We start from the raw sequence: 26906 nt of genomic DNA, 5'->3' as shown, positions 1-26906 counted from the left end.
CTAACACTAATGTCTCAGTGCTTTGACAGACATTCTGTAGTCTTGAGGTTTCAGGGTGTACTTACACAGTGTAGATAATAGTCCTATCCTCATCCATGTCTAGGGGTTTGAATTACACATTGACCCTTGTGGGTGCCCATTGTTTATGTCTTTGACACTTCTGGTATGGCTTCACATAGATATTTCAATTCTGATATGGGGTCCTGATTTGTAAAAGGGGGGTCCTGATTTGTAAAAGGGGTGCCCAGCCCCTCTTAGCCCCCCTGTAATTTGAACCCTGTACAACTCAACCTCCTGCTTTTGGAGTAGGTGCTAGCTATCCCCCCCTTTCTCAATATTGTCCACATTACGTTTGCACAACCGGGGGAAAGTCAAAGAGAAGGTGTGAGGGGCAAGCATGATGATGATGAGGCAAGTTGAAGGTAGGTGAGGTTCAAGGGAGAGAGTGCCAGTAGGAGGAAGGAGCAGGAACAAGACAGGAAGTAGTCCCATGTTCAGTCAACATCTCTTTCCTGTTATCTACATCTTCTGGATCTCAAAGAGACGTACGTCCGTGTCGTACCAGATGGGCGGGTCCACGTTGCTGTGGAGACAAAGGTTTCAACTGTTAAATACATTGGAAGACTATTTCCTCTTAGATCTAAGACGAAGAGAGAACGCATTGGAACATTTGAAAAATGTTCAGGAAGTCCCTCCCTGCTTAATTCATTTTCTTCTGTTTGTTGCCAAATGAACACATCCCAGAAGAAAGAAGTACACGGATGAAACCCCACATGAATCATGAAAATGAGTGAAATACCATAGGACTACAGCTCCCATCATGCCTTACTCACCGCAGGTAGACCACTCCCCACATGTAGGTGCGGAACCACATGGCCGTGCCGGCGTTGGCCTGGTACTTCCGGATGAGGATGGGATGGGGGACGGGCAGGAGGCCCACCAGGGTACCATGCTGGAGGAACTTCAGGATCTCAGACTCGTCTGTCAAACCTCTGAGAGAGAGGGAAAATATATTTTGGGCTCCACATACATAAAAACAGATGTTTAAATATCATCAGTCATTAAAGTGTTTCTTCCAAAATGGATGGTGTGTGTTGTATGAAGGGGTTGGGAGCAAAGTTAGAAAAATAATAAAATAACTTATAATATATAATATATATATATATATAATATATATAATATATAATATACACATACTTCCGGCGCACACATACTTCCGGCGCCGACAGAGATGGCCGCCTCGCTTCGCGTTCCTAGGAAACTATGCAGTTTTTTGTTTTTTTACGTGTTATTTCTTACATTAGTACCCCAGGTCATCTTAGGTTTCATTACATACAGTCGAGAAGAACTACTGAATATAAGATCAGCATCAACTCACCATCAGTACGACCAAGAATATGTTTTTCGCGACGCGGATCCTGTGTTCTGCCTTACAAACAGGACAACGGAGTGGATCCTATGCAGCGACCCAAAAAAACGACTCCGAAAGAGAGGGAAACGAGGCGGTCTTCTGGTCAGACTCCGGAGACGGGCACACCGTGCACCACTCCCTAGCATTCTTCTTGCCAATGTCCAGTCTCTTGACAACAAGGTTGATGAAATCCGAGCAAGGGTAGCATTCCAGAGGGACATCAGAGACTGTAACGTCCTTTGCTTCACGGAAACGTGGCTTACTGGAGAGACGCTTTCCGAAGCGGTGCAGCCAACAGGTTTCTCCACGCATCGCGCAGACAGGAAAAAACATCTTTCTGGTAAAAAGAGGGGCGGGGGCGTATGCCTTATGACTAACGTGACATGGTGCGATGAAAGAAACATACAGGAACTCAAATCCTTCTGTTCACCTGATTTAGAATTCCTCACAATCAAATGTAGACCGCATTATCTACCAAGAGAATTCTCTTCGATTATAATCACAGCCGTATATATCCCCCCCAAGCAGACACATCGATGGCTCTGAACGAACTTTATTTAACTCTCTGCAAACTGGAAACAATTTATCCGGAGGCTGCATTCATTGTAGCTGGGGATTTTAACAAGGCTAATCTGAAAACAAGACTCCCAAAATTTTATCAGCATATCGATTGCGCAACCAGGGGAGGAAAGACCTTGGACCATTGTTACTCTAACTTCCGCGACGCATATAAGGCCCTGCCCCGCCCCCCTTTCGGAAAAGCTGACCACGACTCCATTTTGTTGATCCCTGCCTACAGACAGAAACTAAAACAAGAGGCTCCTACGCTGAGGTCTGTCCAACGCTGGTCCGACCAAGCTGACTCCACACTCCAAGACTGCTTCCATCACGTGGACTGGGAGATGTTTCGTATTGCGTCAGATAACAACATTGACGAATACGCTGATTCGGTGTGCGAGTTCATTAGAACGTGCGTTGAAGATGTCGTTCCCATAGCAACGATTAAAACATTCCCTAACCAGAAACCGTGGATTGATGGCAGCATTCGTGTGAAACTGAAAGCGCGAACCACTGCTTTTAATCAGGGCAAGGTGTCTGGTAACATGACCGAATACAAACAGTGCAGCTATTCCCTCCGCAAGGCTATCAAACAAGCTAAGCGCCAGTACAGAGACAAAGTAGAATCTCAATTCAACGGCTCAGACACAAGAGGCATGTGGCAGGGTCTACAGTCAATCACGGACTACAGGAAGAAACCCAGCCCAGTCACGGACCAGGATGTCTTGCTCCCAGGCAGACTAAATAACTTTTTTGCCCGCTTTGAGGACAATACAGTGCCACTGACACGGCCTGCAACGAAAACATGCGGTCTCTCCTTCACTGCAGCCGAGGTGAGTAAGACATTTAAACGTGTTAACCCTCGCAAGGCTGCAGGCCCAGATGGCATCCCCAGCCGCGCCCTCAGAGCATGCGCAGACCAGCTGGCCGGTGTGTTTACGGACATATTCAATCAATCCCTATACCAGTCTGCTGTTCCCACATGCTTCAAGAGGGCCACCATTGTTCCTGTTCCCAAGAAAGCTAAGGTAACTGAGCTAAATGACTACCGCCCCGTAGCACTCACATCCGTCATCATGAAGTGCTTTGAGAGACTAGTCAAGGACCATATCACCTCCACCCTACCTGACACCCTAGACCCACTCCAATTTGCTTACCGCCCAAATAGGTCCACAGACGATGCAATCTCAACCACACTGCACACTGCCCTAACCCATCTGGACAAGAGGAATACCTATGTGAGAATGCTGTTCATCGACTACAGCTCGGCATTCAACACCATAGTACCCTCCAAGCTCGTCATCAAGCTCGAGACCCTGGGTCTCGACCCCGCCCTGTGCAACTGGGTACTGGACTTCCTGACGGGCCGCCCCCAGGTGGTGAGGGTAGGCAACAACATCTCCTCCCCGCTGATCCTCAACACTGGGGCCCCACAAGGTTGCGTTCTGAGCCCTCTCCTGTACTCCCTGTTCACCCACGACTGCGTGGCCACGCACGCCTCCAACTCAATCATCAAGTTTGCGGACGACACAACAGTGGTAGGCTTGATTACCAACAACGATGAGACGGCCTACAGGGAGGAGGTGAGGGCCCTCGGAGTGTGGTGTCAGGAAAATAACCTCACACTCAACGTCAACAAAACTAAGGAGATGATTGTGGACTTCAGGAAACAGCAGAGGGAACACCCCCCTATCCACATCGATGGAACAGTAGTGGAGAGGGTAGCAAGTTTTAAGTTCCTCGGCATACACATCACAGACAAACTGAATTGGTCCACTCATATAGACAGCATCGTGAAGAAGGCGCAGCAGCGCCTCTTCAACCTCAGGAGGCTGAAGAAATTCGGCTTGTCACCAAAAGCACTCACAAACTTCTACAGATGCACAATCGAGAGCATCCTGGCGGGCTGTATCACCGCCTGGTATGGCAACTGCACCGCCCTCAACCGTAAGGCTCTCCAGAGGGTAGTGAGGTCTGCACAACGCATCACCGGGGGCAAACTACCTGCCCTCCAGGACACCTACACCACCCGATGTCACAGGAAGGCCATAAAGATCATCAAGGACATCAACCACCCGAGCCACTGCCTGTTCACCCCGCTATCATCCAGAAGGCGAGGTCAGTACAGGTGCATCAAAGCTGGGACCGAGAGACTGAAAAACAGCTTCTATCTCAAGGCCATCAGACTGTTAAACAGCCACCACTAACACTGAGTGGCTGCTGCCAACACACTGACACTGACTCAACTCCAGCCACTTTAATAATGGGAATTGATGGGAAATGATGTAAATATATCACTAGCCACTTTAAACAATGCTACCTTATATAAATGTTACTTACCCTACATTATTCATCTCATATGCATACGTATATACTGTACTCTATATCATCGACGGTATCCTTATGTAATACATGTATCACTAGCCACTTTATACTATACTATGCCACTTTGTTTACATACTCATCTCATTTGTACATACTGTACCCGATACCATCTACTGTATCTTGCCTATACTGCTCTGTACCATCACTCATTCATAAATCCTTATGTACATATTCTTTATCCCCTTACACTGTGTACAAGACAGTAGTTTTGGAATTGTTAGTTAGATTACTTGTTATTACTGCATTGTCGGAACTAGAAGCACAAGCATTTCGCTACACTCGCATTAACATCTGCTAACCATGTGTATGTGACAAATAAAATTTGATTTGATTTGATTTGATATTATAACGTATAATATATATAATAAAATAACGTCACAGCATCTACTGACACTTCATAGAAGTAAACCTTTGATGACCAATATGACCAGTGATGTTTGACTTACTTGTCGATACAGATCTTCTCAACCTGTGGGACCAGCACCTGCAGCAGACGCATTATGGTCTGTAGGGGGAGCTTACACTTCCAGGAGAGGACCTGAGGGAGAAGGAAGGGACACGTCACACTCTTAGAACAAAAGGTGCTAAGTAGAACCATTACAGGGTTCTTCAGTTTGTCCTCATAAGGGAACCATTTTTGGTGCTGGGTAAAACCCTTTGCAGAGGGTTCTATCTAGAATGGATCTGTGGGTTAGAGTGTGGCCATGGCAACACCAGGGTTGTGGGTTAGTGTGGCCATGGCAACACCAGGGTTGTGGGTTAGTGTGGCCATGGCAACACCAGGGTTGTGGGTTAGTGTGGCCATGGCAACACCAGGGTTGTGGGTTTGAGTCCCACATTCACTGTCTATGTTGACAGTTCTTTAAGTGGCCTTGAATAAAACCGTCTTCTAAATGACAATATTTCATTTTACTATTAAAACTACTCACCCAGTCTGGTGTAGGGACCAGTGAGATTGATACCTACTCACCCAGTCTGGTGTAGGGGACCAGTGAGATTGATACCTACTCACCCAGTCTGGTGTAGGGGATCAGTGAGATTGATACCTACTCACCCAGTCTGGTGTAGGGGATCAGTGAGATTGATACCTACTCACCCAGTCTGGTGTAGAGGACCAGTGAGATTGATACCTACTCACCCAGTCTGGTGTAGGGATCAGTGAGATTGATACCTACTCACCCAGTCTGGTGTAGGGGATCAGTGAGATTGATACCTACTCACCCAGTCTGGTGTAGAGGACCAGTGAGATTGATACCTACTCACCCAGTCTGGTGTAGAGGACCAGTGAGATTGATACCTACTCACCCAGTCTGGTGTAGGGGACCAGTGAGATTGATACCTACTCACCCAGTCTGGTGTAGGGGATCAGTGAGATTGATACCTACTCACCCAGTCTGGTGTAGGGGATCAGTGAGATTGATACCTACTCACCCAGTCTGGTGTAGAGGACCAGTGAGATTGATACCTACTCACCCAGTCTGGTGTAGGGATCAGTGAGATTGATACCTACTCACCCAGTCTGGTGTAGGGGATCAGTGAGATTGATACCTACTCACCCAGTCTGGTGTAGAGGACCAGTGAGATTGATACCTACTCACCCAGTCTGGTGTAGAGGACCAGTGAGATTGATACCTACTCACCCAGTCTGGTGTAGAGGACCAGTGAGATTGATACCTACTCACCCAGTCTGGTGCAGGGGACCAGTGAGATTGATACCTAATCACCCAGTCTGGTGTAGGGACCAGTGAGATTGATACCTACTCACCCAGTCTGGTGTAGGGGACCAGTGAGATTGATACCTACTCACCCAGCCTGGTGTAGGGACCAGTGAGATTGATACCTACTCACCCAGTCTGGTGTAGGGACCAGTGATGTTGATACCTACTCACCCAGTCTGGTGTAGGGGCCCAGTGAGACTGAGAGGTACAGGAGATGGTGGATGATGTGCTTGACATGCGCCTTCTCTCCATCTCTGCCTCAGTGTAGAAAACATCCTGAGAACATAGAACACTGATGACTGATACACACACACGCACGCGCATGCACGCACGCACGCACACACACACACGCACGCACGCACACACACTTACCTCATTGTCCCTTCCAGAAACAGACTCTGTGTCGCTGGCCCCTACAATGGCGCCGTGGACAGCCTGGGGTGTGTGGTCAGCCTGGGTTGTGTGGTCAGCTTGGGGTGTGTGGTGTGATGCGTGTGAATGCTCCATCTTCAGCACAGAGATCATGGTGCCATCCTCTGACACCTGAGACTTCTCGGTCAGTTTGTCAATGGCTGCAGACAGGGATTGATTTGACTGCACAGTAAAACAATCCACACAGTACAAAGGTGCTCCGAACGTGACAGAGATAGCACAATAAAGACAGAGTTATATTTCCTTTGTGGTCCTGAAGGGACTGACGCTATATGTCAGTTCATACAAAACTATGACACCCCACTGGATGATAACTGTTGTGTTGAGAGAGTCCATATGGGGGAGGTGCAGTTGTGTATCTGGTATAGAATCCTGGTAGTGCTCAGATAGTAGTTATAGATACAGTAGTTATTGTACCTAGTAGTGTTCAGATAGTAGTTATAGATACAGTAGTTATTGTACCTGGTAGTGTTCAGATAGTAGTTATAGATACAGTAGTTATTGTACCTGGTAGTGTTCAGATAGTAGTTATAGATAGGTTGTGTACCTGGCAGTGTTCAGATAGTAGTTATAGATACAGTAGTTATTGTACCTGGTAGTGTTCAGATAGTAGTTATAGATACAGTAGTTATTGTACCTGGTAGTGTTCAGATAGTAGTTATAGATAGGTTGTGTACCTGGCAGTGTTCAGATAGTAGTTATAGATACAGTAGTTATTGTACCTGGTAGTGTTCAGATAGTAGTTATAGATACAGTAGTTATTGTACCTGGTAGTGTTCAGATAGTAGTTATAGATAGGTTGTGTACCTGGTAGTGTTCAGATAGTAGTTATAGATACAGTAGTTATTGTACCTGGTAGTGTTCAGATAGTAGTTATAGATAGGTTGTGTACCTGGCAGTGTTCAGATAGTAGTTATAGATACAGTAGTTATTGTACCTGGTAGTGTTCAGATAGTAGTTATAGATACAGTAGTTATTGTACCTGGTAGTGTTCAGATAGTAGTTATAGATACAGTAGTTATTGTACCTAGTAGTGTTCAGATAGTAGTTATAGATACAGTAGTTATTGTACCTGGTAGTGTTCAGATAGTAGTTATAGATAGGTTGTGTACCTGGTAGTGTTCAGATAGTAGTTATAGATACAGTAGTTATTGTACCTGGTAGTGTTCAGATAGTAGTTATAGATAGGTTGTGTACCTGGTAGTGTTCAGATAGTAGTTATAGATACAGTAGTTTTGTACCTGGTAGTGTTCAGATAGTAGTTATAGATACAGTAGTTATTGTACCTGGTAGTGTTCAGATAGTAGTTATAGATAGGTTGTGTACCTGGTAGTGTTCAGATAGTAGTTATAGATACAGTAGTTATTGTACCTGGTAGTGTTCAGATAGTAGTTATAGATACAGTAGTTATTGTACCTGGTAGTGTTCAGATAGTAGTTATAGATAGGTTGTGTACCTGGTAGTGTTCAGATAGTAGTTATAGATACAGTAGTTATTGTACCTGGTAGTGTTCAGATAGTAGTTATAGATAGGTTGTGTACCTAGTAGTGTTCAGATAGTAGTTGTAGATACAGTAGTTATTGTACCTAGTAGTGTTCAGATAGTAGTTATAGATACAGTAGTTATTGTACCTGGTAGTGTTCAGATAGTAGTTATAGATAGGTTGTGTACCTGGTAGTGTTCAGATAGTAGTTGTAGATACAGTAGTTATTGTACCTAGTAGTGTTCAGATAGTAGTTATAGATAGGTTGTGTATCTGGTATAGAATCCTGGTAGTGTTCAGATAGTAGTTATAGATACAGTAGTTATTGTACCTGGTAGTGTTCAGATAGTAGTTATAGATAGGTTGTGTATTTGGTATAGAATCCTGGTAGTGTTCAGATAGTAGTTATAGATACAGTAGTTATTGCAATTCTCAGTATTTGTCCATAGACCCGAGATACATTTTTGCCATTTTAAAGTTAATTTCCTGCAATTCTACACATTTTGCTATGGAGCTGAGAGAAAATGTTGCAATTTTAAAGCACTTTTCCAGCGATTCTATATATTCTGCCATAGAGCTGAGAGGAAATGTTGGTTACAAAACTAATTTCCAGCGATTCTACATATTCTGCCATGGAGCTGAGAGGAAATGTTGGTTACAAAACTAATATCCAGCGATTCTACATATTCTGCCATGGAGCTGAGAGGAAATGTTGGTTACAAAACTAATATCCAGCGATTCTACATATTCTGCCATGGAGCTGAGAGGAAATGTTGGTTACAAAACTCATTTCCAGCGATTCTACATATTCTGCCATGGAGCTGAGAGGAAATGTTGGTTACAAAACTCATTTCCAGCGATTCTACATATTCTGCCATGGAGCTGAGAGGAAATGTTGGTTACAAAACTAATTTCCAGCGATTCTACATATTCTGCCATGGCGCTGAGAGGAAATGTTGGTTACAAAACTCATTTCCAGCGATTCTACATATTCTGCCATGGAGCTGAGAGGAAATGTTGGTTACAAAACTAATTTCCAGCGATTCTACATATTCTGCCATGGCGCTGAGAGGAAATGTTGCAGTAAAAAAAAATATGAAAGAAATAAAATACAACAGAAATACATTGTTTACAGAAGTATTCAGACTCTTTGCTACGAGACTCGGATTTGAGCTCAGCTGTATTCTGTTTCCATTGATCATCCTTGAGATGTTTCTACAACTTGATTGGAGTCCACCTGTGTAAAATCTAATTGATTGGACATGATTTGGAAAGGCACACACCTGTCTCTATAAGGTCCCACAATTGACAGTGCATGTCAGAGCAAATATCAAGCCATGAGGTCGAAGGAATTGTCCTTAGAGCTCCAGAGACTGGATTGTGTCGAGGCACAGATCTAGGAAGGGTACCAAAACATTTCTGCAGCATTGAAGGTCCCCAAGAACACAGTGGCCTCCATCATTCTTAAATGGAAGAAGTTAAGAACCACCAAAGACTCTTCCTAGAGCTGGCCACCCGGCAAAACTGAGCAATCAGGGGAGAAAGGGCTTGATCAGGGAGGTGACTAAGAACCCAATGGTCACTCTGACAGAGCTCTAGAGTTCCTCTCTGGAGATGGGAGAAGCTTCCAGAAGGACAACAATCTCTGCAGCAGTACTCTAATTAGGCCTTTATGGTAGAGTGGCCAGACGGAAGCCACTCCTCAGTAAACGGTACATGACAGCCCGCTTGGAGTTTGCCAAATGACCACTAAAGACACTCAGACCATGAGAAACAAGATTCTCTGATCTGATGAAACCAAGATTGAACTAATAGCAAGCTTCACACCTGGAGGAAACCTGGCACCATCCCTACGGTGAAGCATGGTGGTGGCAGCTTCATGCTGTGGGGATGTTTTCCAGTGGCAGGATCTAGGAGACTAGTCAGGATCGAGGCAAAGATGAACGGAGATCCTTGATGAAAACCTGCTCCAGAACGCTTAGGACCTCAGACTGGGGTGAAGGTTCACCTTCCAACAGGACAACGACGCTAAGCAGCCAAGACAACGCAGGACTGGCTTTGGGACAAGTCTCTGAATGTCCTTGTGTGGCCCAGCCACAGTCCGGACTTGAACCCGATCTAACATCTTTGGAGAGACATGAATATAGCTGTGCAGCATTGCTCCCCATTCAACCTGATAGAGGCATTGCTTTATCTTGGCCAGGTCGCAGTTGTAAATTAAATAAAGGTTGTGGTTAAATAAAGGTGAAATAAAAATAAGAGAGGATCTACAGAGGATCTACAGTGAAGAATGGGAGAAACTCCCCAAATACAGGTGTACCAAGCTTGTAGAGTCATACCCAAGAAGACTCGAGGCTGTAATCGCTGCCAAAGGTGCTTCAACTAGGTACTGAGTTTAAGGGTCTGAATACTTATGTAAATGTGATATCTCATTTAATTTTTTTATAAATTAGCAAAAATGTATAAAAAAATGTTTTTTCTTTGCTATTATAGGGTATTGTGTGTAAATTGATGAGGATTTAATCAATTTTAGAATAAGGCTGTAACCTAACAAAATGTGGATAAAGTCAAGGGGTCTGAATACTTTCCGAAGGCACTGTATATAAGTTGTTATAGTTATGGATCGGTGGTGCACCTGGTATAGCGACCAGGCTGGTCTTCAGCGTTCCTGGCTCGGCGGGGACGGCCGGACGGGAACCCTCCATGGACACCGTTTCCTGGGAGCTGGTACGGGAGATGCCGGTGATGGCATCCGGTGACTTTCTCTTCCTCAGCAAGGCCTTCTGGATGGAGGCGGGGTCGGACGGCAGGTTGGCCAACTGATGGAACAAGTTGCGTTTGCGGATAATGGCGTAGACTAGGTTACAGTTTCCTGGAAGATTTAAGAGTCAGGGTTTATGAGGGTTACATTGATACGACACAGCAGCACATCAAAGGCAGGCAGTGAATAGTCCTTCTACTGACTGAACCCACAGAAAGTAAGAAACACATAAATAGACTAAATACAATTCCCTTTCATATTGTATTTATTTTTCCATGGAACAGTGAGGAATTGAGAGCCTGGAAATAGATTATAGAGGGGCCCAGGTAGGAGAGTGGCAGAGACAGACTCAAACCCCCGTCACTAGCCGGTATCTGTGGTCCAGAGTCAACAGCAATACCAACAGATCAGACTCTGGCAGGACTAAACACAGTCTTATGCTATTCTACGGAGTCAGACATGTAACGTGTTCTGAGAGGAGCAGGCTGGGTAAACACTGGTCCTCTCACCATCAAACTGGTACTGGATGATGTTGTTGAAGGCCTCCAGCAGGAAGAAGACAAGATGGTGGTTCTGGGAGGCGGAGAAGAGGAACCAGTTGGTGGAGAAGGCTTCCAAGAGGTGGAGCAGTTTGTTGGCTGCAACCATTGACAGACTCTTCAGGTAGGGAGACACTGTGGAGGAGAGGGAGGAGAAGTCATTCAGGTAGGGAGACACTGTGGAGGAGAGGGAGGAGAAGTCATTCAGGTAGGGAGACACTGTGGAGGAGAGGGAGGAGGAGTCATTCAGACACTGTGGAGGAGGGGGAGAAGGAGTCATTCAGGTAGGGAGACACTGTGGAGGAGAGGGAGGAGAAGTCATTCAGGTAGGGAGACACTGTGGAGGAGAGGGAGGAGGAGTCATTCAGGTAGGGAGACACTGTGGAGGAGAGGGAGAAGAAGTCATTCAGGTAGGGAGACACTGTGGAGGAGAAGGAGGAGAAGTCATTCAGGTAGGGAGACACTGTTGAGGAGAGGGAGGAGGAGTCATTCAGGTAGTGAGACACTGTGGAGGAGTGGGAGAAGGAATCATTCAGGTAGGGAGACACTGTGGAGGAGAGGGAGGAGAAGTCATTCAGGTCGAGAGACACTGTGGAGGAGAGGGAGGAGGATTCATTTGTAGAGATACTGTACATTGTGACCACAGATTGAGCCTAATCCTAGCTAGACTAAAAAGCAAGTAACATCTCAATATGCATGTACAGCATCTAAGAATTACTTAATGAGTACATCTGTTTGGGTGTTTAAGGTGATCTCAGGGACTGTCCCAAAGTAATGTAATATTGAACTGTTCAATACCTCAGAACTTTCTGTGAGGCTGAGGTTACAAAAAGGAGTGTAGATGTTTCCTGTGGACCGGATTGTCTCATGATGACGTGTTGCTGTGCCGATTGTAGCCTACTGTATGTTTTAAATGTTGTAACGCTGTAATGACTACTGCTGTAATGTAACGCTGTAATGATTACTGCTGTAATGTAACGCTGTAATGACTACTGCTGTAATGTAACGCTGTAATGACTACTGCTGTAATGTAATGTTGTAACGCTGTAATGACTACTGCTGTAATGTAACGCTGTAATGACTACTGCTGTAATGTAACGCTGTAACACTGTAATGTAACGCTGTAACACTGTAATGTAACGCTGTAACACTGTAATGTAACGCTGTAACGCTGTAATGACTACTGCTGTAATGTAACGCTGTAAGGACTACTGCTGTAATGTAACACTGTAAGGACTACTGCTGTAATGTAACGCTGTAACGCTGTAAGGACTACTGCTGTAATGTAACGCTGTAATGACTACTGCTGTAATGTAACGCTGTAATGACTACTGCTGTAATGTAACGCTGTAATGACTACTGCTGTAATGTAACGCTGTAATGACTACTGCTGTAATGTAACGCTGTAAGGACTACTGCTGTAATGTAACGCTGTAACGCTGTAAGGACTACTGCTGTAATGTAACGCTGTAATGACTACTGCTGTAATGTAACACTGTAAGGACTACTGCTGTAATGTAACACTGTAATGACTACTGCTGTAATGTAACGCTGTAATGACTACTGCTGTAATGTAACGCTGTAAGGACTATTGCTGTAATGTAACGCTGTAACACTGTAATGTAACGCTGTAATGACTACTGCTGTAATGTAACGCTGTAACACTGTAATGACTACTGCTGTAATGTAACGCTGTAATGACTACTGCTGTAATGTAACGCTGTAACACTGTAATGACTACTGCTGTAATGTAACGCTGTAACATTGTAATGTAACGCTGTAACGCTGTAATGACTACTTCTGTAATGTAACGCTGTAACACTGTAATGTAACGCTGTAATGACTACTGCTGTAATGTAACGCTGTAATGACTACTGCTGTAATGTAACGCTGTAAGGACTACTGCTGTAATGTAACGCTGTAAGGACTACTGCTGTAATGTAACGCTGTAATGACTACTGCTGTAATGTAACGCTGTAACACTGTAATGTAACACTGTAATGACTACTGCTGTAATGTAACGCTGTAACACTGTAATGACTACTGCTGTAATGTAACAATGTAATGACTACTGCTGTAATGTAACGCTGTAACACTGTAATGTAATGCTGTAACACTGTAATGTAATGCTGTAATGACTACTGCTGTAATGTAACGCTGTAACACTGTAATGTAACACTGTAATGACTACTTCTGTAATGTAACGCTGTAACACTGTAATGTAACGCTGTAATGACTACTGCTGTAATGTAACGCTGTAACACTGTAATGACTACTGCTGTAATGTAACGCTGTAACACTGTAATGTAACGCTGTAACAGTAATGACTACTGCTGTAATGTAACGCTGTAACACTGTAATGTAACGCTGTAATGACTACTGCTGTAGTGTAACGCTGTAACACTGTAATGACTACTGCTGTAATGTAACGCTGTAATGACTACTGCTGTAATGTAACACTAATGACTACTGCTGTAATGTAACACTGTAATGACTACTGCTGTAATGTAACGCTGTAATGACTACTGCTGTAATGTAACGATGTAATGACTACTGCTGTAATATAACACTGTAATGACTACTGCTGTAATGTAACGCTGTAACACTGTAATGTAACGCTGTAACACTGTAATGTAACGCTGTAACACTGTAATGTAACGCTGTAACACTAATGACTACTGCTGTAATGTAACGCTGTAACACTGTAAGGTAACGATGTAATGACTACTGCTGTAATGTAACGCTGTAACACTGTAATGACTACTGCTGTAATGTAACACTGTAATGACTACCACTAATGTAACGCTGTAATGACTACTGCTGTAATGTAACGCTGTAATGACTTCTGCTGTAATGTAATGCTGTAATGACTACTGCTGTAATGTAACGCTGTAACACTGTAATGTAACGCTGTAACACTAATGTAACGCTGTAACACTAATGACTATTGCTGTAATGTAACGCTGTAACACTGTAAGGTAACGATGTAATGACTACTGCTGTAATGTAACGCTGTAACACTGTAATGACTACTGCTGTAATGTAACACTGTAATGACTACCACTGTAATGTAACGCTGTAATGACTACTGCTGTAATGTAACGCTGTAATGACTTCTGCTGTAATGTAATGCTGTAATGACTACTGCTGTAATGTAACGTTGTAACGCTGTAATGACTACTGCTGCCTTCTTGGCCAGGTCTCTTTTGTAAAATAGACTACGTTTCTCAATGGGACTTTCCTGGTTAAATGAAGGTTGAATAAATAAATAAAGAACCATGTGCATATTTGACCAGCAAATGGAGCCAGTGCAGAGATACTCGCCATTCACTACGATGGTGAGCAGGCAGTCAAAAAGAGGCTGTAGACGCTGGTGGCCGCTGGTGATGATCTTGTGGAACACCTGGAGATCACACAGAGGTACAGACATAGAGATATAATTACTAGAAGGGACAAGGGCAATTTGACTGGTACACTTATGGGTACACTCAATCGCCGTCAAGCCACCCATCAGACAACATTTATTGACTTGAATGTCTGTTGTAGCAATTATATTTCTATAGGACCTGGATTCAAATAATATTTGTTTCCATTCAAATGCTTTATCTGGGTTTCATTGATCTTGCTTGGCGCAATGGAACCAATGGGAGAGTCCCAATAGGGAGAACCCCGCCCATTTGGCACTTCAGGCTCAATTACAAATATTTGAATGAAATACTATTTGAATCTAAGTGTAATAAAGACACTAAGCTATAACTGGAGAGGCTTTTTAATTAACACACAGAGGCAGATCCCAGAAAATGTAATATTGCCTGCAGAACTAATCCGTTTGCTACAGTCACACTGTATTCCACAGAGATATATTCTATTCATTCTATATCTATGCTGTCACCTACTGTAACTTGTATGGCAGAGTCTTACTACTATGAGTAGGTCGGCGTGGGTCCCTGTAAACACTGGGATGTCCATAGGTACGTGGACAGAGTAGGGCTTGTTGAGACGCACACCAAAGTTCCTCTCTCCACTCAGCAGTAGCAGGATGAAGACACCGATGTGCATGAGACCCACACGGGCTGTAGCAGAAACACACACACACACACACACACACACACACACACACACACACACACACACACACACACACACACACACAGATATATAGTATATTCCAGTCCCTACAAACTATACTCACACCCTGCCATCATTCATAGGATAGGTCTATCCGTGTGTGTGTGTCGACAGACTGTACTCACACTGGTCGGCCCGGGCATCATTAAGGTAGAAGAGGATGGGTACCAAGATGTCCAGAACATCACTGCTCTTCAAAACGAAGAATAGGAACTTCTGTGATGGGCAGAGAGACGGTGGTATGGGTTATTAGAGTGTGATGCGTGTTTGTTTCTCTGTTGAGGGTCGGCTATTCCTCTATTCTATCTCTGTTGAGGGTAGGCTATTCCTCTATTCCTCTAGTGTTGAGGGTAGGCTATTCCTCTATTCTATCTCTGTTGAGGACAGGCTATTCCTCTATTCTATCTCTGTTGAGGGCAGGCTATTCCTCTATTCTATCTCTGTTGAGGGCAGGCTATTCCTCTATTCTATCTCTGTTGAGGGTCGGCTATTCCTCTATTCTATCTCTGTTGAGGGTTGGCTATTCCTCTATTCTATCTCTGTTGAGGGTTGGCTATTCCTCTAGTCTATCTCGTTGAGGGTAGGCTATGCCATCTCTGTTGAGGGTAGGCTATTCCATCTCTGTTGAGGGTCGGCTGTTCCATCTCTGTTGAGGGCAAGCTATTCCTCTATTCTATCTCTGTTGAGGGCAGGCTATTCCTCTATTCTACGTCTGTTGAGGGCAGGCTATTCCTCTATTCTATCTCTGTTGAGGGTAGGCTATTCCTCTATTCTATCTCTGTTGAGGGTAAGCTATTCCTCTATTCTATCTCTGTTGAGGGTAGGTAATTCCTCTATTCTATCTCTGTTGAGGGCAAGCTATTCCTCTATTCTATCCTATCTCTGTTGAGGGTAAGCTATTCCTCTATTCTATCTCTGTTGAGGGCAAGCTATTCCTCTATTCTATCCTATCTCTGTTGAGGGTAAGCTATTCCTCTATTCCATCTCTGTTGAGGGTCGGCTATTCCATCTCTGTTGAGGGCAGGCTATTACTCTATTCTATCTCTGTTGAGGGCAAGCTATTCCTCTATTCTATCCTATCTCTGTTGAGGGTAAGCTATTCCTCTATTCTATCTCTGTTGAGGACAGGCTATTCCTCTATTCTATCTCTGTTGAGGGCAGGCTATTCCTCTATTCTATCTCTGTTGAGGGCAGGCTATTCCTCTATTCTATCTCTGTTGAGGGTCAGCTATTCCTCTATTCTATCTCTGTTGAGGGCAGGCTATTCCTCTATTCTATCTCTGTTGAGGGCAGGCTATTCCTCTATTCTATCTCTGTTGAGGGTCGGCTATTCCTCTATTCTATCTCTGTTGAGGGTTGGCTATTCCATCTCTGTTGAGGGTCGGCTATTCCATCTCTGTTAAGGGCAGGCTATTACTCTATTCTATCTCTGTTGAGGGCAAGCTATTCCTCTATTCTATCCTATCCTATCTCTGTTGAGGACAGGCTATTCCTCTATTCTATCTCTGTTGAGGACAGGCTATTCCTCTATTCTATCTCTGTTGAGGGCAGGCTATTCCTCTATTCTATCTCTGTTGAGGGTCGGCTATTCCTCTATTCTATCTCTGTTGAGGGCAGGCTATTCCTCTATTCTATCTCTGTTGAGGGTAGGATATTCCTCTATTCTATCTCTGTTGAGGGTCGATTATTCCTCTATTCTATCTCTGTTGAGGGCAGGCTATTCCTCTATTCTATCTCTGTTGAGGGTCGGCTATTCCTCTATTCTATCTCTGTTGAGGGTTGGCTATTCCATCTCTGTTGAGGGTCGGCTATTCCATCTCTGTTGAGGGCAGGCTATTACTCTATTCTATCTCTGTTGAGGGCAAGCTATTCCTCTATTCTATCCTATCTCTGTTGAGGGTAAGCTATTCCTCTATTCTATCTCTGTTGAGGACAGGCTATTCCTCTATTCTATCTCTGTTGAGGGCAAGCTATTCCTCTATTCTATCCTATCTCTGTTGAGGGTAAGCTATTCCTCTATTCTATCTCTGTTGAGGACAGGCTATTCCTCTATTATATCTCTGTTGAGGGCAGGCTATTCCTCTATTCAATCTCTGTTGAGGGTCGGCTATTCCTCTATTCTATCTCTGTTGAGGGTTGGCTATTCCATCTCTGTTGAGGGTCGGCTATTCCATCTCTGTTGAGGACAGGCTATTCCTCTATTCTATCTCTGTTGAGGGCAGGCTATTCCTCTATTCTATCTCTGTTGAGGGCAGGCTATTCCTCTATTCTATCTCTGTTGAGGGTCAGCTATTCCTCTATTCTATCTCTGTTGAGGGCAGGCTATTCCTCTATTCTATCTCTGTTGAGGGCAGGCTATTCCTCTATTCTATCTCTGTTGAGGGTCGGCTATTCCTCTATTCTATCTCTGTTGAGGGTTGGCTATTCCATCTCTGTTGAGGGTCGGCTATTCCATCTCTGTTAAGGGCAGGCTATTACTCTATTCTATCTCTGTTGAGGGCAAGCTATTCCTCTATTCTATCCTATCCTATCTCTGTTGAGGACAGGCTATTCCTCTATTCTATCTCTGTTGAGGACAGGCTATTCCTCTATTCTATCTCTGTTGAGGGCAGGCTATTCCTCTATTCTATCTCTGTTGAGGGTCGGCTATTCCTCTATTCTATCTCTGTTGAGGGCAGGCTATTCCTCTATTCTATCTCTGTTGAGGGTAGGATATTCCTCTATTCTATCTCTGTTGAGGGTCGATTATTCCTCTATTCTATCTCTGTTGAGGGCAGGCTATTCCTCTATTCTATCTCTGTTGAGGGTCGGCTATTCCTCTATTCTATCTCTGTTGAGGGTTGGCTATTCCATCTCTGTTGAGGGTCGGCTATTCCATCTCTGTTGAGGGCAGGCTATTACTCTATTCTATCTCTGTTGAGGGCAAGCTATTCCTCTATTCTATCCTATCTCTGTTGAGGGTAAGCTATTCCTCTATTCTATCTCTGTTGAGGACAGGCTATTCCTCTATTCTATCTCTGTTGAGGGCAAGCTATTCCTCTATTCTATCCTATCTCTGTTGAGGGTAAGCTATTCCTCTATTCTATCTCTGTTGAGGACAGGCTATTCCTCTATTATATCTCTGTTGAGGGCAGGCTATTCCTCTATTCAATCTCTGTTGAGGGTCGGCTATTCCTCTATTCTATCTCTGTTGAGGGTTGGCTATTCCATCTCTGTTGAGGGTCGGCTATTCCATCTCTGTTGAGGGCAGGCTATTACTCTATTCTATCTCTGTTGAGGGCAAGCTCTTCCTCTATTCTATCCTATCTCTGTTGAGGGTAAGCTATTCCTCTATTCTATCTCTGTTGAGGACAGGCTATTCCTCTATTCTATCTCTGTTGAGGGCAGGCTATTCCTCTATTATATCTCTGTTGAGGGTAGGCTATTCCTCTATTCTATCTCTGTTGAGGACAGGCTATTCCTCTATTATATCCTATCTCTGATGAGGGTAAGCTATTCCTCTATTCTATCTCTGTTGAGGGCAAGCTATTCCTCTATTCTATCCTATCTCTGTTGAGGGCAGGCTATTCCTCTATTCTATCTCTGTTGAGGGTAGGCTATTCCTCTATTCTATCTCTGTTGAGGGTCAGCTATTCCTCTATTCTATCTCTGTTGAGGGTCAGCTATTCCTCTATTCTATCTCTGTTGAGGGTAGGCTATTCCTCTATTCTATCTCTGTTGAGGACAGGCTATTCCTCTATTCTATTTTGACTCTTTTATTGATTTTCAATGAAGATTTTGATCATCTCAGCTACTAAATGTAACATTACTGTCTATATGGTATATTTTGTACAGTGCCTTGCGAAAGTATTCGGCCCCCTTGAACCTTGCGACCTTTTGCCACATTTCAGGCTTCAAACATAAAGATATAAAACTGTATTTTTTTGTGAAGAATCAGCCCCTTCACAACAGTATCTCCGACCTGCCTGGTGTGTTCCTTGTTCTTCATGATGCTCTCTGCGCTTTTAACGGACCTCTGAGACTATCACAGTGCAGGTGCATTTATACGGAGACTTGATTTTATTTTTTTATTTATTTTACCTTTATTTAACCAGGTAGGCAAGTTGAGAACAAGTTCTCATTTACAATTGCGACCTGGCCAAGATAAAGCAAAGCAGTTCGACAGATACAACAACACAGAGTTACACATGGAGTAAAACAAACATACAGTCAATAATAAAGTATAAACAAGTCTATATACAATGTGAGCAAATGAGGTGAGAAGGGAGGTAAAGGCAAAAAAAGGCCTTGGTGGCAAGGTAAATACAATATAGCAAGTAAAACACTGGAATGGTAGTTTTGCAATGGAAGAATGTGCAAAGTAGAAATAAAAATAATGGGGTGCAAAGGAGCAAAATAAATAAATAAATTAAATACAGTTGGGAAAGAGGTAGTTGATAGGGCTAAATTATATGTGGGCTATGTACAGGTGCAGTAATCTGTGAGCTGCTCTGACAGTTGGTGCTTAAAGCTAGTGAGGGAGATAAGAGTTTCCAGTTTCAGAGATTTTTGTAGTTCGTTCCAGTCATTGGCAGCAGAGAACTGGAAAGAGAGGCGGCCAAAGAAAGAATTGGTTTTGGGGGTGACTAGAGAGATATACCTGCTGGAGCGTGTGCTACAGGTGGGAGATGCTATGGTGACCAGCGAGCTGAGATAAGGGGGGACTTTACCTAGCAGGGTCTTGTAGATGACATGGAGCCAGTGGGTTTGGCGACGAGTATGAAGCGAGGGCCAGCCAACGAGAGCGTACAGGTCGCAATGGTGGGTAGTGTATGGGGCTTTGGTGACAAAACGGATTGCACTGTGATAGACTGCATCCAGTTTGTTGAGTAGGGTATTGGAGGCTATTTTGTAAATTACATCGCCAAAGTCGAGGATTGGTAGGATGGTCAGTTTTACAAGGGTATGTTTGGCAGCATGAGTGAAGGATGCTTTGTTGCGAAATAGGAAGCCAATTCTAGATTTAACTTTGGATTGGAGATGTTTGATATGGGTCTGGAAGGAGAGTTTACAGTCTAACCAGACACCTAAGTATTTGTAGTTGTCCACGTATTCTAAGTCAGAGCCGTCCAGAGTAGTGATGTTGGACAGGCGGGTAGGTGCAGGTAGTGATCGGTTGAAGAGCATGCATTTAGTTTTACTTGTATTTAAGAGCAGTTGGAGGCCACGGAAGGAGAGTTGTATGGCATTGAAGCTTGCCTGGAGGGTTGTTAACACAGTGTCCAAAGAAGGGCCGGAAGTATACAGAATGGTGTCGTCTGCGTAGAGGTGGATCAGAGACTCACCAGCAGCAAGAGCGACCTCATTGATGTATACAGAGAAGAGAGTCGGTCCAAGAATTGAACCCTGTGGCACCCCCATAGAGACTGCCAGAGGTCCGGACAACAGACCCTCAGATTTGACACACTGAACTCTATCAGAGAAGTAGTTGGTGAACCAGGCGAGGCAATCATTTGAGAAACCAAGGCTGTTGAGTCTGCCGATGAGGATGTGGTGATTGACAGAGTCGAAAGCCTTGGCCAGATCAATGAATACGGCTGCACAGTAATGTTTCTTATCGATGGCGGTTAAGATATCGTTTAGGACCTTGAGCGTGGCTGAGGTGCACCCATGACCAGCTCTGAAACCAGATTGCATAGCAGAGAAGGTATGGTGAGATTCAAAATGGTCGGTAATCTGTTTGTTGACTTGGCTTTCGAAGACCTTAGAAAGGCATGGTAGGATAGATATAGGTCTGTAGCAGTTTGGGTCAAGAGTGTCCCCCCCTTTGAAGAGGGGGATGACCGCAGCTGCTTTCCAATCTTTGGGAATCTCAGACGACACGAAAGAGAGGTTGAACAGGCTAGTAATAGGGGTGGCAACAATTTCGGCAGATAATTTTAGAAAGAAAGGGTCCAGATTGTCTAGCCCGGCTGATTTGTAGGGGTCCAGATTTTGCAGCTCTTTCAGAACATCAGCTGAATGGATTTGGGAGAAGGAGAAATGGGGAAGGCTTGGGCGAGTTGCTGTTGGGGGTGCAGTGCTGTTGACAGGGGTAGGAGTAGCCAGGTGGAAAGCATGGCCAGCAGTAGAAAAATGCTTATTGAAATTTTCAATTATGGTGGATTTATCAGTGGTGACAGTGTTTCCTATCTTCAGTGCAGTGGGCAGCTGGGAGGAGGTGTTCTTATTCTCCATGGACTTTACAGTGTCCCAGAACTTTTTTGAGTTAGTGTTGCAAGAAGCAAATTTCTGCTTGAAAAAGCTAGCCTTGGCTTTTCTAACTGCCTGTGTATAATGGTTTCTAGCTTCCCTGAACAGCTGCATATCACGGGGGCTGTTCGATGCTAATGCAGAACGCCATAGGACGTTTTTGTGTTGATTAAGGGCAGTCAGGTCTGGGGAGAACCAAGGGCTATATCTGTTCCTGGTTCTAAATTTCTTGAATGGGGCATGTTTATTTAAGATGGTTAGGAAGGCATTTTTAAAAAATATCCAGGCATCCTCTACTGACGGGATGAGGTCAATATCCTTCCAGGATACCCCGGCCAGGTCGATTAGAAAGGCCTGCTCGCTGAAGTGTTTCAGGGAGCGTTTTACAGTGATGAGAGGAGGTCGTTTGACCGCTGACCCATTACGGATGCAGGCAATGAGGCAGTGATCGCTGAGATCTTGGTTGAAGACAGCAGAGGTGTATTTAGAGGGGAAGTTGGTTAGGATGATATCTATGAGGGTGCCCGTGTTTAAGGCTTTGGGGAGGTACCTGGTAGGTTCATTGATAATTTGTGTGAGATTGAGGGCATCAAGTTTAGATTGTAGGATGGCTGGGGTGTTAAGCATGTTCCAGTTTAGGTCGCCTAGCAGCACGAGCTCTGAAGATAGATGGGGGGCAATCAGTTCACATATGGTGTCCAGAGCACAGCTGGGGGCAGAGGGTGGTCTATAGCAGGCGGCAACGGTGAGAGACTTGTTTTTAGAAAGGTGGATTTTTAAAAGTAGAAGTTCAAATTGTTTGGGTACAGACCTGGATAGTAGGACAGAACTCTGCAGGCTATCTTTGCAGTAAATTGCAACACCGCCCCCTTTGGCAGTTCTATCTTGTCTGAAAATGTTGTAGTTTGGAATTAAAATGTCTGAATTTTTGGTGGTCTTCCTAAGCCAGGATTCAGACACAGCTAGAACATCCGGGTTGGCAGAGTGTGCTAAAGCAGTGAAAAGAACAAACTTAGGGAGGAGGCTTCTAATGTTAACATGCATGAAACCAAGGCTATTACGGTTACAGAAGTCGTCAAAAGAGAGCGCCTGGGGAATAGGAGTGGAGCTAGGCACTGCAGGGCCTGGATTCACCTCTACATCGCCAGAGGAACATAGGAGGAGTAGAATAAGGGTGCGACTGAAAGCAATAAGAATTGGTCGTCTAGAACGTCTGGAACAGAGAGTAAATGGAGGTTTCTGGGGGCGATAAAATAGCATCAAGGTATAATGTACAGACAAAGGTAAGGTAGGATGTGAATACAGTGGAGGTAAACCTAGGTATTGAGTGATGAAGAGAGAGATATTGTCTCTAGAAACATCATTGAAACCAGGAGATGTCATTGCATATGTGGGTGGTGGAACTAATAGGTTGGATAAGGTATAGTGAGCAGGACTAGAGGCTCTACAGTGAAATAAGCCAATAAACACTAACCAGAACAGCAATGGACAAGACATATTGACATTAAGGAGAGGCATGCTTAGTCGAGTGATCAAAAGGGTCCAGTGAGTGGAGAGGTTGGTTTAGGGTCACGGCGATTTAGACAGCTAGCCAAGCCAACCGGTAGCAAGCTAGCATAGGATGGAGTCTGTTGTTAGCCACCTCTTGCGTTCGGTCAGTAGATTAGTGGGGTTCCGTGTGGTAGAGGGGATTAATCCAAATCACACAACAACAAAAATAAGAACAATAGATATAGTTATAGAGGCCCGAGAAGAAAACATAATAATTCAAATAAATAAATTGTCCGATTGTCTATTCAGATAGCAGCCGGAAAGACAGCTAACGGTTAGCGGGCCGCAGATGGGCGTTCCGGTAACGTCGCGACAGAGGAGCCAGCCGGATCTCCTTCAGGTAGATAACGTCGGCAGTCCGGTTGTGAAGGCCCGGTGGGGCTCCGCGTAGGCAGTGAAACGGGTCCGGATAGGTGACTGCAGCCCAGGAGTGAATGATGGAACTCAGGCGTGATTGACGGAGCTGGCTAGCACCGGAACAATCGATGTTTGCTCCGGAATCGACGAAAGCCGACTGTCACACGGATAGCAGCTAGCTAGCTGTGAGATCCGGGTATGAACGTCCAGAGAGCAGTTGAAATCCAGGGACATGGAGAGAAAAAAAATGGTCCGGTATGTTCCGTTTCCCGAGCCGCGCTGCGCCGTACAAAACTGGCGATAGATTTTCGATAGATTTTCGAACTAAAGGACAGCCGATGACCACAAACCGTGGTTAGCTTCTGATTAGCTTCTGGGCTAGCTCCTGGCTAGCTTCTGGCTAGTTTCTGGCCAGCCTCCTGGAGTTTCTGGCTAGCTTCCTGAAGGATTGCAGATCTGAGGTAAATAATACTTTTTTATAAATATAAATTGGTGAGGCTGGTTGCAGGAGAGTGTTTAGAAGATGAGTTGATGGAAAATAAAAATAAAATGTATGTGAAAAAAAAGTTGTAAATATATATATATACAGGACACGACAAGACGAGGACAAAAGACGTCTGAACTGCTATGCGATCTTGGAGAAAAAAAGGTGGATTGTATTTATCATCATTAGTCATTTAGGTCAACATTGGATCATTCAGAGATCCTCACTGAACTTCTGGAGAGAGGAGAGAGTTTGCTGGAGAGAGTTTGCTGCACTGAAAGTAAAGGGGCTGAATAATTTTGCACGGCCAATTTTTCAGTTTTTGATTTGTTAAAAAAGTTTGAAATATCCAATAAATGTCGTTCCACTTCATGATTGTGTCCCACTTGTTGTTGATTCTTCACAAAAAAATACAGTTTTATATCTTTATGTTTGAAGCCTGAAATGTGGCAAAAGGTCGCAAAGTTCAAGGGGGCCGAATACTTTCGCAAGGCACTGTATGTACCTGTCTTCTACCTTTTGTGTATTCACTGATGATGTAAATATGGTATATTATGTGACGTTTACGTACACCTTAGCCAAATACATTTAAACTCAGTTTTTCACAAGGTCAGTTAGGATCACCACTTTATTTTAAGAATGTGAAATGTCAGAATAATGGTAGAGAGAATGATTTATTTCAGTTTTAATTTCTACCCTGTGGGTCAGAAGTTTACATACACTCAATTAGTATTTGGTAGCATTGCCTTTAAATTGTTTAACTTGGGTCAACCGTTTTGGGTAGCCTTCCACAAGCTTCCCACAATAAGTTTTGGTCCATTCCTCCTGACAGAGCTGGTGTAACTGAATCACATTTGTAGGCCTCCTTGCTCGCACACATTTTTTCAGTTCTGTCCACACATTTTCTATGGGATTGAAGTCAGGGCTTTGTGATGGCCACTCCAATACCTTGACTTTGTTGTTCTTAAGCCATTTTGCCACAACTTTGAAGGTATGCTTGGGGTCATTGTCCATTTGGAAGACCCATTTGCGACCAAGCTTTAACTGATGTCTTGAGATGTTGCTTCAATATATCCACGTAATTTTCCTACCTCATGATGCCATCTATTTTGTGAAGTGCACCAGTCCCTCCTGCAGCAAAGCACCCCCACAGCATGATGCTGCCACCCCCGTGTTTCACGGTTGGGATGGTGTTCTTCGGCTTGCAAGCCTCCCCTTTTTCCTCCAAACATAATGTAGGTCACTAGGGCCAAACAGTTATATTTTTGTTTTATCAGACAAGAGGACATTTCTCCAAAAAGTATGATCTTTGTCCCCATGTGCAGTTGCAAACCGTGGCTTCTTCCTTGCTGAGCGGCCTTTCAGGTTACGTCGATAGAGGACTCATTTTTTCTGTGGATATAGATACTTTTGTACCTGTTTCCTCCAGCATCTTCACAAGGTCCTTTGCTGTTGTTCTGGGATTCATTTGCACGTTTTGCACCAAAGTACGTTCATCTCTAGGAGACAGAACGCGTATCCTTCCTGAGCGGTATGACGGCTTCGTGGTTCCATGGTGTTTATACTTGTGTACTATTGTTTGTACAGATGAACGTGGTACCTTCAGGCGTTTGGAACTTGCTCCCAAGGATGAATCAGACTTGCGGAGGCCTTGAAATACATCCACAGGTACACCTCCAATTGACTCAAATGATGTCAATTAGCCTATCAGAAGCTTCTAAAGCCATGACATAATTTTCTGGAATTTTTCCAAGCTGTTTAAAGGCACTTAGTGTATGTAAACTTCTGCCCCCACTGGAATTGTGATACAGTGAATTATAAGTGAAATAATCTGTCTGCAAAAAATTGTTGGAAAAATGACTTGTGCATGAGTAGATGTCCTAACCGACTTGCCAAAACTATAGTTTGTTAACAAGACATTTGTGGAGTGGTTTAAAAACAAGTTTTAATGACTCCAACCTAAGTGCATGTAAAATTCCGACTTCAACCGTACCTGTCTTCTACCTGTTGTCTATTCACTGATTATGTCAATATGATATATTATGCATGTACCTGTCTTCTACCTGTTGTGTATTCACTGACGATGATGATGTCAGAAGGTGCATCTAGCTAAAATGTTTGTTTTTTTCAAATATAACGTGGCTCAATTGAATACAGTCCACACAATAACATCCTGTATGGTTTCCTACCAGCCTGGTCCTAGATCTGTTTGTGCTGTATATCTTAGCACTCCTACAGTATGGTAAGGAATAACACAGATCTGGGATCAGGCTAGTCTCCTACCTTATTATAATATAATAATATGATAATAATGTACAATAGTAATATATTATAAATGACCTTATTGAAGTCACAGAGCTTCCAGAAGAGCACCAGCAGCTCCTGGTGGAACTGGATCTTCTTGGTGGAGTTGGGCAGGTAGGTCTGCATCAGTGGGTTTACCAACAGGCGAGCCAGTCCCTTCAACACAAAGTCATAGTCCTGGAGAGGGGGTGACACAAGCAGGCTTTGAGGTTCACATCTTAATTTGAGAGTTTTAGAACAACGTCTTTTCACATAGCAAAGCTGCACTTGTGATGTACCATTAGAGGAGAAAGCGTGTAAACATGATAGAAGAGAGAACTACAAAGAAGAGAGAACTACAAAGAAGTGAGAACTACAAAATAATAGTCCTAGGGGGACTATTATTGGGGGGGTCACATGACCTTTAGACTAGGGTCAGACCTTTAGACTAGGGTCAGACCTTTAGACTAGGGTCAGACCTTCAGACTAGGGTCCGACCTTTAGACTAGGCTCAGACCTTCAGACTAGGGTCAGACCTTTAGACTAGGGTCAGACCTTCAGACTAGGGTCAGACCTTTAGACTAG

The 26906-nt window shown here is 44.0% G+C and overlaps 1 protein-coding gene across 1 annotated transcript in view; it reads right to left on the bottom strand.

The window, feature by feature from the left end:
• LOC110514489 (protein HID1) overlaps positions 1–26906 on the bottom strand; it is a 63098-nt gene continuing 36192 nt past the window's right edge. The window contains exons 9-19 of the mRNA XM_036939207.1: positions 26379–26519; positions 15541–15631; positions 15209–15360; positions 14612–14690; positions 11258–11422; positions 10623–10859; positions 6445–6644; positions 6244–6348; positions 4801–4892; positions 834–992; positions 1–583 (exon numbers count right to left, since the gene is read on the bottom strand). Coding sequence (XP_036795102.1) covers positions 520–583; positions 834–992; positions 4801–4892; positions 6244–6348; positions 6445–6644; positions 10623–10859; positions 11258–11422; positions 14612–14690; positions 15209–15360; positions 15541–15631; positions 26379–26519 — 1485 coding nt within the window. The 3' untranslated portion in view covers positions 1–519. The remainder of the gene's footprint in view (positions 584–833; positions 993–4800; positions 4893–6243; positions 6349–6444; positions 6645–10622; positions 10860–11257; positions 11423–14611; positions 14691–15208; positions 15361–15540; positions 15632–26378; positions 26520–26906) is intronic.

The sequence above is a fragment of the Oncorhynchus mykiss genome, chromosome 12 (assembly GCF_013265735.2).
Source record: "Oncorhynchus mykiss isolate Arlee chromosome 12, USDA_OmykA_1.1, whole genome shotgun sequence".
Classification (NCBI taxonomy): domain Eukaryota; kingdom Metazoa; phylum Chordata; class Actinopteri; order Salmoniformes; family Salmonidae; genus Oncorhynchus; species Oncorhynchus mykiss.
The sequence above is the reverse complement of the archived record's forward strand: the minus strand, read 5'-3'. Positions and strand labels throughout refer to the sequence as shown.